This window comes from Loa loa, assembly GCF_000183805.2.
Source record: "Loa loa unplaced genomic scaffold supercont3.48, whole genome shotgun sequence".
NCBI classification, from domain to species: domain Eukaryota; kingdom Metazoa; phylum Nematoda; class Chromadorea; order Rhabditida; family Onchocercidae; genus Loa; species Loa loa.
Window position 1 is genome coordinate 314,431 of NW_018108228.1, and position 11,343 is coordinate 325,773.

Below are 11,343 nucleotides of genomic sequence, written 5' to 3' on the forward strand. Positions count from 1 at the left end.
ACAACCTTAAGGCCTTTGGCTCGATTGATTGCCCTCAATGGCCTCAACACCCCGCAGAACTCGAAGGATTTTAACAACAGAAATAGCGTCTGATTTGAGGACAAAAGATACAAGAGACACAGCGACAACAAGAATATCCAGCAGATTGAACGCATTCCGACAAAATGAACCTTTGTGAAACATCAATCCATAAACAACCACCTTCAGCGTTATTTCAACAGTGAACACCGTGGTGAAAAAGTAGTCGAAATAATTCAAAATCTGTAAAGCTTCATAGTTCAAGCAGACAAGGTATAACAAGCCGGAAATGTTACATCACTTATATGGGTCTTATTTTTTTGGTAGTGTTTACTCTGTTTGGTACCACGCCCACCATTACACATACAAAAAAAAAAAATCTGATATTCTAGAACATAAATCATAACTAAAATTTGGAATTTAGTACCTTAAACTATATTATATTATAACATAAACTATATCGGGCTTGTTTGTTCAGACAGCATTTGACTCTGCTGATGAGTTAGACGACAAACATATATCACCACACTACACTAAGGAAAGTTGATAATAACTTACTGTGTTACGAGGTGACTGCGCTTCCAGAGGATCTTCTGCTGCAAGCATTGCACTGGAAACAAGAATGCATATCAACACACTGTTTGTGAAGTAGGAGTGATTGACAATTTTGTTACAAAATACCCTGTAACGTTTAAATTATCCATACAAAAATATACCTTTGAATCTTAAAAAAGATAACACATACTGATAACTTCAGGTATTAATAAATAGTAATAAAGTAACTTTTCAGTAAACCCGAGGCATACTGTCATCCCGCACTATACTTTTCAATACTTCTGGTCGGGTTTCATTCTTTTCGGTAAATGTTTACATGTTATTCAGACAGCCACTGAGGAAATTCCTCTTTTAATATTATATCAAGCATTAAAGAGTTTACCGAAAAGGATTTGTATGAGAAAGAATGAACAATGATGAAGCTTTTGGGATAGGCTTCTGTTGTTTGGCAGTAACCAATTCGGACATCCGACGCGGTCGTGCAGTTATTATTTCACCGCCTTCCTCTTCTTCTTCCATAACTATTCTGAAGAAGTTGACAGTTTAAGTATGATTTTGAGTTTAAAACAACAGGATTTGAAGTTGCACTTATAACTTTAAGAAAAGCAAATAGATACTGCCAAATGATATCATTTAATAATACCACTCCACATAGTCCATCATGTAGAACGTAACTCAGGTATGTACAGCGGACAAATCAAAGTGACTCTCGCTTCTGAAGCAACTCAGAAAATAAAAAGCCAAAAATGGTGCTGCTAGTGATAATGCGGAACTGTCATAGCAAACCGAAGAATTGGTGGAAATTTCAGCAAATATTAAATGTAAATTGAAAGAGACCTGCTATCGTCCCTCGTCTCCTCATTACCATTTTCATCATACTTTTCATCTTCATAATCATCTTCTGCCACTTCTTCTTCAACTTCTGCAATACTGACTTCAATCGACTAGAAGTGAGAGTATTTTCTTATTAACAGACGTTTAAAAACTATGTGACAGTTTAAATCAATGCTACTCAGACCATCTTAAAGCCTTGCGGAGGACAAAAACATACCTGCTTGTTCTTCTTCTTTCTCAGCATTTGTTAAGCTGTCTGCGTCGGCTAAGTTGTCAACCGCGATGGCAAGGAAGACGTTGAGCAATATGTAATTACCACAAATGAATAAAACAATGAAATAAACGGAAACAAGCACCCCCCATGAGCCAACACCGCCAAATGATGCGATACCATTGTACATCACTGTATTCCAGTCTTCACCAGTTAGAATCTAAAATTTCATATTTACTAGATGAATACAAACACGAATAAAAATCAACAAATAAATAAATAAACAAATAAACAAACAAACAAATGGACAAACAAATAAATAAAAATATAAAGTAGTGTAATGGAATTGATTAAATTCAATTTTATGTAAATATCAACTCAAATCTCACATATTGTTCCATCACCAGTATGCGGATGTTCAAATCTTGAATTAATTACCAGTGGGTACAGTAACTAACCTGCCGTCAGAAATACAAAGAATAATTCCGAATGCTTTGGAAGAAACAACACAGTGCTTTTTTACACGTGATTAATGTGGGTTGGGATATAACATCTCAAACTGTATTATACATTAATCGAGTTTTAACGGTCGACACTGTTAATAGTGGTTGAAATGGCCATTAATGCATAACTCATCCATAAATTTTGAACGGTTAATTTACACTGGTTTTTCGAAGTGTTATTCAAATTACTTATTAAAAAAAAAGGAAAAACCTAGCTTATAATTACCTGAAACACAGTCAATAACGACTGGATAAAAGTGTCGAAGTTTGCACGTGGTTTAGGATTCATTGGATTGAAATTAAACTTACCACCAAATACCTGAAGTCAAAGTACTCAAATTACCTAGGTTTTTATTTAAATTTACCATCAAATTTGATATCAAAGTATTAAATTTACTACCGAGCACCTGGAATAAAAGTATGAACACAAAGTCTGGATTTCAAAAGATAGTACAGATTCATAAGAATTTTGTGGTTTATGTAAACTTATTTCACCGATGTAGCTGAGGCTAATATTGTGAGCTTCCTTCAACGACCTAATAATCGCATTTCGTTTGCGACTGCATCACAACCGTGGATATTCATGCCACATAAACTATTTGTGGAAATCTTATACTCTATACAAGCGCAAGAAAATAAGCATCGGCAATCCGATCAGTTTTTGCAACCTTGGAAGACCCATCAAATCATTACCTGCATTCCAAGTAAAGCGAAAATAACAATAAATAGAAAAAGAAGTAGCAGAAGTGACATAATAGAGCGAAGAGAATTGAGCAGAGAGGAAACAAGGTTGCGCAACGAGGTCCAGTACCTGCAATTCATTCAGTGACTGTTGAATATCTAAATTATTTTTCCAGGGATCTCAACATTGTATCATAATGCGAAAAAAAAACAGTGGCCGGGTAATGTCGGAATATATTTCCTGAAGCTTTGAATATACAGAGAAAATACTGCCAAATGTTGTCTGATAAAGGTCCGGCACTCTAGAATGCTGCTGATAGCTTAAACAGAAATTGACACCAAGAAGCTGACATGAACTATTCCATTTGAGATTTTAAAACGAATAATTTGTCTGGAATCTGAGAACACTGCAGGGTGTGACACGCACCACATCAGTGCTGGGTATGGCAATACTTGAATGACCCTGCAGTTTTGGTGAGCTTGATAATATAATTACAAAGCGTAATTATATTTCAATACACTGGTAATGTGTCATTCTGGAAAATCCAGCAATATTTTCTAAAACTTGGAAAATATCTATTTCCGACAATATGCAGAAAAAATGTCTAGCTAATAGGTCAGAATATGAATAACTCCAACTTACTTGGTAACTTTGAATATTCTAAGAAGACGAGCTGAGCGCAGTACAGAAACACCCAACGGCTTCATCAAATCAAAATAGACGAGAACAAATTCGATGATAGAACTGGAAATAAATATGAACAGTTAGGATGGTGTAAGCATATCTAGAAATTTCATTTTTTACAAGACTGAATAAGTAAAACAGCTGAATTACTGGAAAAAGAAAAAAAAAAATCGATTATTCACAAACCTTATGACAACGAAACAATCAAATCTGTTAAACTGTGACGTTGTGTAAGTCGTTAGACCAAGTGAATACATTTTCAAAATCATTTCCATTGAAAACAATATAACAAAAAATAAATTTGCCACTGCTAAAACAACAACTTTTGAAAGTATCTCCTTGTTTGAAAAAAAAAAAGAGTTTCACGCAACTAGAAGTTCGGTCAGATAGATATGAATTAAAGAAGCTTTCAAAACTTAACTCCCGAATAAAATATATTTTTTCTTTTTTTTCCTTTTTAGCATATTAATTATCGATTCAAACGATGAACCAATTAATAATTAGGAGGGCGAGGCAGTGTTCTCACAAATCATCTACATGTCTTTAGAAAAACTGAAGTGTAATGAGAATCCTGACATCAAACTAAATTAATGATACAGGAGAAAGTTATTTTCCATGATTATTCAAATAACACTACTACTGCTGCTTATTATGGTTTATGAGTCTATAGCAGGAACGAGAATGAATTCTGACTTCTTTCCCGGGGAAAGTAATCCTTTTGAACTGTTATTAATAAAAAACAAAACAAACTTTGGAAATGGTCAAGCCATGGTTCTTGCTTGTAGTGCTCGGTGGTTAGAACGAGCGTATTGAGCAATACTAGAACGATCACAAGCCAGTAAAATGTTTGCGACTTTACTAGCCTGGAATACAACTAAAAATTTGATCGACCTTCGAAGAAGTGATTTAATCATTATTTCACTCATAAAGACAGAATGAGCCTAATAAATGAAGTGAGAAGTAAATATCAAAAATGTGTCCAACCTTCGACAACCACGTCGACATCGCCGATTCAATTTCTGCATTCTTCGTAGTCTTTTCTTCCACCACGAAGGTCTTGAATCATCTGTTTTCTCATCGGCTTCTTCATCAAGCTCTTCACCTGTAGGATTTACTTTCAACCGCATATTTAATCAAACTAATCAAATTTAATTTTTCCTTCAGACTTACCACTTCAAAACAAAAAAGTTGGCTTTTTTCGAAGCATTTTGGCACAAAAATAAAACTTAAAAAATAAGCAGATGCTATCATTTTTTCTCATGGCAGAAAATACATTTTATAGCAACGTTTAAAAGGCCTTAAAATTCATACCGTTGAATTGTTGCTCATCCTCCTGTTCATCATCATTAACGGGTTCGATATCTTCCGCTTGATTAATCCAATCCAAATATCCCTATAAGTGTAATATTATTACAACTTCTTCATTTATAACAACTACTCAGTAAAAAATTTTAAAGGATTTACTTTCAAATCTTCTTCAAGTTGCTGCTTTTCTCGAAATTTCTGAAAAAGACCACGAGCCCTTGCTTTTTCTCTTTCTTTGGAAAATTCTCTAAAATTAGAAATTCAAATTTCGACGCGTATATTGTAGCAACTAATCATCAAATAACAATTACACCGAACGAGTTCCTGCAATAGGCACATTTATAGATCATACAGAAGTGAAAAAAGTATACGAACCCGGAAAGTACACCAAGCACCAAGTTTAGCACGAAGAAAGAACCTAAAATAACTAAAGTAACAAAATATATCCACGGCCATTCCCGACCGACTGCATCGTTCACCTGAAACAACAACTTTTGAAATTCTTAAGGATAACTTTTCCATAGAACGACTCTTTGGAAGACAACATGCCGAAATTCTGCCCAAGTTTTGTTTGAAAAAAACATGGGTTATGACATTATTATTTGTGAAATTAATATGAGTTCCTGGTGATAATTTCAAAGTTCTTTGCGATAAAACCTTTTGATTAAAAGGCACTTCTAAAAATTTTCCTTTTCATCTTCAATGATTGTGATTCAGAATTAAAAACTGAATTTGACTATTCACCAACCCAGTACATTACGTCAGTCCAGCCCTCAAGTGAGACGCATTGGAAAACAGTTAACATGGCTAGACCAAAATTGTCGAAATTCGTTATTCCATTATTTGGTCCTTGCCATGATGTGTTTGACGCACAGATCCAATGCACTCCTTCGTAGTGTCCTGTTCAAATTTCATGAAATTGGAATATTTTGATAATATGCCAATCACAAAATGTACCATCATTTTACCCAAAAGCTAGGTGCATCAAGTAAGTAAATTTATTGGAATAGTATCAATGCTAGCAATGAGTGAATCCTTTCAAGAAGTGCATGTAACTCGTATATGATTTGTCACTGCATCACAATTCAAAAATTGTCATATTAAATTATCAAGTGGTTCCGATCATTTTAAACATGATTTCATCCACTAATGCAATAGCATTAACTCCAGTGAAGTTCATGACCGGTGATTGTACATACTCTGACCCAACCTGTTTTCCTTCAAATCTAATTATTTAATTTTTTTGCACAAATTTTAATTACCATTTGGTTGGCAGTGGAATGCTGAAGATGCAAAACCACATGTTGAAGGCGTATGCTGCGCTAGCTCTCCAGTTGCTAAGTCAAAGCTAAAATGAGTTACTTTTCCCTTTTTTTTATAAATATTGAACTTCAGATTGGTTTATTACACTGTTTTATGGTAAATATCAATTCTTATTCTACAGAATTTTGATTTGCAAAGTTTGTAGAAGAATAACCATGTTGAATGAAGTTTGCCACAAAATAATTCCAGTCCAATTATTGCGTATATTATAATAACAAACATGACTAATAGCGCGATATGAAGCAGTGGGATCATAGCACGGAGAATTGCGTTTAATACAACTTGTAAACCTTTAACTTATTTCAGTTTAAGTCAATAACGCTGACACACTTGTACATTTTTTTAATGGTTATTACGTGATTCATGTTTTAAAATATATTTGAAATTTTTGTTTCCTCCATCAGTTTTAAATTATCCACTTTAACATTATATGGAACGGATGGTTTAACGCACGACAGAATATTTCCTTTAAATTTGTTTTTTTTTTTTCATATTTACTTTCTTTTCAGTTCTGGATCTCGTTAGTAAAAAACGATTGGCTTCCAGCATTTATTTTTTTTTTTTTCGGGACTTAGCATTACACTGTTCCAAGAATTTTAATTTCTCTTTAAAGAAGTGTAAAATGTGCAGTTATCCTCAAATAATTATGAATAAAATGCTCATGAATAGATCCTTCTTAATTATAAACATGTGAATGTGGTAAACTAACTAGGCACTCCAGATACAAGACGTAAAGGACGAAGTACTCGAAATGCCCTAAGCGCTTTCACATCAAAACCCTGAATGTTCATCCTGGATAACGCCGTACTCACCAGTCTGCAATCATAAAATTATTTTCACTTATTTCCCATCAGTAATAAATTAATATGATTTATATTTGCTAACCACATGAATGTTTTCCCGACAACCCGGAACGAAACTTTACCCAATAACAACGATGATGAAATCGAGTATATTCCATGCGTTCCTGAGGTAGGCGCCAGGATGAAATAAAAATCCTAGAGCAATAACTTTCAATACGCATTCTATTGTAAATACAACTATGAAAAGATACTCTATTTGCTCCTGCAATTATGAAGGTGTTAATTAGATTTGATGAGCTAATCATGTTGATTGCTCTTCCCAGGATTTCATATTAGCTTCTATCCATTAACTGGTTTAAGCTTAATACCACACTAACTTTTTCAGCTTACTTACTTCACGTTACTAAAATCCCTGCTAACTAACGGCAGCTGAAATCCCGCCCCTGGACAAAAAATTCATAATAATATAGTGTTGTGCAATATATATATATATATATATATATATATATGAACAATTTGAGAGATAATAAACTAGCCAAAATAATATTTTTCGTATCAGAATCTTGAGCAGGATAGGGCTGATAAACAGCCAGCGCTATGCAATTTGCACATATCATCAATAAGATTAGCCATTCAAAGGGTCTGAAATTTCACACAAATTTTGATGTAATAAATTATATATTATGATATACTGAAGTGAAAAACTGGTACAAGCTTCTGGCAAATACCGGGACAATAAATTCCACTTCAACAAAATTTTGGTCTAGGAAACGGAAACACCGATAAACGATTTCTTCCCTCTATCATTTTGCTATTAGTAACAAAACTTTACCTCCATTCAACAATGGTTATACAAGCCTTCCTGAGAGGATTCGAGAGTGTAAGACACAACAATGAACGTTCACTTCTCTCTACTACATTACTTTGTCGCATCGGTTTACGCTGTTGCTGCCGTTTTTTCGCAGCTTCCGATTGCGATGTGGCCGCAACTGCAGCCTAAAATGAATCGTTGTTATAAGTATGGAAATAGTTATATTAATAAATTATTTTCCGAAATTTGAAGGATTGAAGAGATTTTCGTTTTTTTTAGAAGTTTTTTTAGAAACTTCAAATTTTATATCAGTAATTCAAAAAACTCACTTGAAGCGTTTGTTGCCACAAATCTGATTTGTGTGGATCATCCGCATGATGGTCGTCCTCCTCCGTTGAGGACGCCATCATACTGACCAACACTGAAATTTTAGTGACTTACTTCACAAATGAACAGAAAAATGTAACTGATATCAATAAATGAAAAGGATACGATTTCTCCTCCAGTCTTTTAAAAAACACAAGGAAATGTGATGAGTAGGGATGGTTTATGGTTAGAGGTAAAAACATCTAACTATAGTAGTAAGTTTTTTACACTTCTAAGTCATGTCGTTTTTCGAAACGTTGCGCTTCCCAATAAGTACAGAGACAAAGCAAATCGACTGAAAGCAGCTGTAAACAAGGGATGGTGATCTTTGATCAGTGGCCAACAAAAAGTCATTATCAGATGCTATTTGGTGATTTACACCTAAACTATTTTCCATGCACTAACCAACGGTTGACAACAGAAGGAAAGTTAAGTATAAGAGAGAAATACCTAAACCAAACGCACTGTATAATGAGAATTGGCAAACTAATATTCTTCCTTTATAGACTGTGTTCACTATTAGCTGACTTTTAACAGGTAAGCGAGACTTTCACTTTGTTATTCGACAAAAGAACGGAATTTGAAATTTAAAGCAAGAAATTCAGAAGCAACAAAACTATCAGTGTTGATTGTGAGAAACGATTTCGTTTGTCGAAATTCACCATCAATTCGTAATTGACAGAAAAAGTCGATCGTTTTTCCGGTCGAGAATATTTTCTTATGAACTTCGAAAATGTTTCGAAATTCCTAAGATTTTAAAACTTTCCAAATCCTCAGTAGTGTGTCCGATGCTTGCAAGAATGTGACACGTAAATTGGCTCGTGGATGAGTTGGATATTTATAAAAGATGGTACAAAGACAGTAATTTAGTTATGACATGATAGAGGAAGGAAAACACCTTCCACCCAATTTTTTGCCAATTTACAGTATTATAAATTATCCATCCAATGGGGAGCTATCCAAATATTTTTAAATATATGGAGAATATCTAAGATTCTAAAATAATATTTTCAGCCTGCTTATGCTTCATGTCTGATGAAAACAATAATGACCAGTCGATGAGAATGATCTTAGTGATGAGGATGGAGATAGTGGTAATAGTAGTGCAAAAGCGTGTCAAATGCAAACAGGAAACTTTGATGGACCGGTACTATAAAGGAGGAAGACTGGATCTCAGGTTTTCCTAATGATAAACGAGCCTACAACCGCTGCATTTCTTTTATCACTAGCATATAAAAATTCCAAACTTCGGCAGAATTTACGTAATTTTGAAAGGGTGGAAGAAAGTACGAACATTTACTACATTCAAGACATAAGAGATTCTAGCAACATAATTGCTGTGAAAAAGTATGATCAATTTTAACAATTTTTACAAACACAAAATGGAGTGAACGGTCCCCGCATCTTGTCGGCAAAAAGTAACCTTTGATAATCGTTGATAGTGTCAAGATCAGCATTTTTTTTTTGTTTCAATTTTCATAAGAGACAAATGGATTTCTATACCTTTCTTTTTTTTTCCCCCTCCCCTTTTTTGACCATCTCTCGTTATAAGACGACTGGTAACCTTATTTATGCGACGATTTTTGATTGAATTTAGATTAGATAAATTTAATATAATACTGATAATGACCACAATTTCTCTCGTTTTTTAACAAACAAAAGGCTGAATCCATGCGTATTTGTCGTTAGGAAATTAACATTAGTTACACGTTAGGAAATTAACAGATAGTGTCAAGATCAGCATTTTTTTTTTGTTCAATTTTCATAAGAGACAAATGGATTTCTATACCTTTCTTTTTTTTCCAGACTGTGGAGTAATTGATAACCAGCATAATGGAATGCATTTCTATGCAAATTTTTTTTTTTTAATAACAAACGAAAATTTTTGGGATATCCTTGAAATATCCTAAAATTTCTAGATGATTAATCCCCTGAATTGTCTTTTCTTTCTTTTGTGATTGGACATTTCAGAACTTCAGAGCATATCTTACAAAAAGCAGTTAAGATGTAAAAAATCATTTTATAAATGCTGACAGTGAAGCTCACACGTTTTTTAGATTACAAGATTTCCCATGTAATTAGGTCTAGCTAATTACAGAAGTTATTTACTTAACCTTCAACTTTTTTCACACTTTAATTCCATTTTGCAGGTGTTTTATCCTTGTCGATGGAAGTTACTAAGTCAGCGAAAAGTGATTTGCACAAAGTGGTAGTGAATAGTCAGTGTCGGCTACCAATAAACTGTGACCGTTGGAGAATGAGAAGAAAAATTTATATGACGGATACGGAAAGCAAAAGAAAGGGGAAGGAGTGTTTAACAAAGTTAACAGTAAATCGAACTAAAATCGACACTAAAGTTTGTCACCAGCGATTAGGGATACATCTTTTTAACTATTAGATGTGGTCGTAAATAGGACAGAAATGGAAATATTAGGTTATCAAAAAAGTGCTTTAAATTATGGAAATAATTGAACATGTTATCAATTCATCCATTCACTGATGAGCTCAACGATTTGTTTTGATAGTCAAAAAACAGACACTGATTTTGGTGCGGTTGTTGCAAAATGTGGACAAGAGTCCGCAATTTCCCCAAAATGCAGATCATTTAGGAACTTGAAAACTCAGATACTTTTTCAATTTCATTCCTGTGAAATCACAACAGAAACAAATGTTTTTTTTAAATATATTTTCGTAAAGAAAAGAGATTCTACATAAATAGTAAGGCTAGCATAAACTTTCTCCAACAAGCAATCATAAAGATTTTGATCCAAAAATCTTTTTTTTGTATAAAGTAAAAAGAGGCACTAAAGTATGCTTTTTAAATAATGTTTGCGGGTAGAAGGACATAGGAAGGGCAGCTGAAAGAAGACTGAATCACTGAATTCCCTTAAGGAGAATATATAGTTAAGTTGACCGGAACTATAAGTTTCCTAATTACCGGGAATTCTATACCACATTGAGTTGTCTGTTCTCGCCTCTGCTTTCGTTGAATAAAAATTCTAATAAAATATCATAACTTACTTTCCCCTTCCTTCGTATCGTACTCTTTAAACCATATCACATTTACTGCAAGTTGGGGATTTTTTCAATCATTATAATTCGAACAGGGAAATTTAATGTCCTAAACTCATTCAAATGAAAATTAAAAAATGATGAAAAACAGTTCGCAATAAAATCTAAAAATTGAAAGAGATCTATATATATATATATATATAATAAAGAGGTCTCTTCTCTCTCTCCTCTCTCTC

The 11,343-nt window shown here is 33.7% G+C and overlaps 2 protein-coding genes across 2 annotated transcripts in view; one reads left to right on the forward strand and one right to left on the reverse strand.

Moving 5' to 3' along the window:
• Positions 1 to 8,136, reverse strand: part of LOAG_17197 (voltage-gated calcium channel) — a gene marked incomplete at both ends in the record, with an annotated part of 15,850 nt that extends 7,714 nt beyond the window's left edge. The window contains 21 exons of the mRNA XM_020449860.1: positions 577 to 700; positions 956 to 1,099; positions 1,411 to 1,495; positions 1,625 to 1,838; positions 2,348 to 2,440; positions 2,815 to 2,932; positions 3,446 to 3,547; positions 3,674 to 3,797; positions 4,238 to 4,350; positions 4,472 to 4,589; positions 4,799 to 4,880; positions 4,952 to 5,039; positions 5,168 to 5,271; positions 5,541 to 5,692; positions 6,055 to 6,140; positions 6,270 to 6,405; positions 6,825 to 6,931; positions 7,041 to 7,180; positions 7,455 to 7,560; positions 7,751 to 7,914; positions 8,059 to 8,136. Of these exons, the coding sequence (XP_020306570.1) occupies positions 577 to 700; positions 956 to 1,099; positions 1,411 to 1,495; positions 1,625 to 1,838; positions 2,348 to 2,440; positions 2,815 to 2,932; positions 3,446 to 3,547; positions 3,674 to 3,797; positions 4,238 to 4,350; positions 4,472 to 4,589; positions 4,799 to 4,880; positions 4,952 to 5,039; positions 5,168 to 5,271; positions 5,541 to 5,692; positions 6,055 to 6,140; positions 6,270 to 6,405; positions 6,825 to 6,931; positions 7,041 to 7,180; positions 7,455 to 7,560; positions 7,751 to 7,914; positions 8,059 to 8,136 (2,478 nt within the window). The remainder of the gene's footprint in view (positions 1 to 576; positions 701 to 955; positions 1,100 to 1,410; positions 1,496 to 1,624; positions 1,839 to 2,347; positions 2,441 to 2,814; positions 2,933 to 3,445; positions 3,548 to 3,673; positions 3,798 to 4,237; positions 4,351 to 4,471; positions 4,590 to 4,798; positions 4,881 to 4,951; positions 5,040 to 5,167; positions 5,272 to 5,540; positions 5,693 to 6,054; positions 6,141 to 6,269; positions 6,406 to 6,824; positions 6,932 to 7,040; positions 7,181 to 7,454; positions 7,561 to 7,750; positions 7,915 to 8,058) is intronic.
• Positions 8,137 to 10,262: 2,126 nt separating this feature from the next.
• LOAG_08972 (hypothetical protein) lies at positions 10,263 to 10,505 on the forward strand (the record flags this gene model as incomplete). Its single annotated transcript, XM_003144502.2, has 2 exons — positions 10,263 to 10,451; positions 10,494 to 10,505. The coding sequence occupies 2 exons, from the start codon at positions 10,263 to 10,265 to the stop codon at positions 10,503 to 10,505; spliced, it is 201 nt and encodes a 66-aa protein (XP_003144550.2).
• Between the last annotated feature and the right edge of the window lie 838 nt (positions 10,506 to 11,343).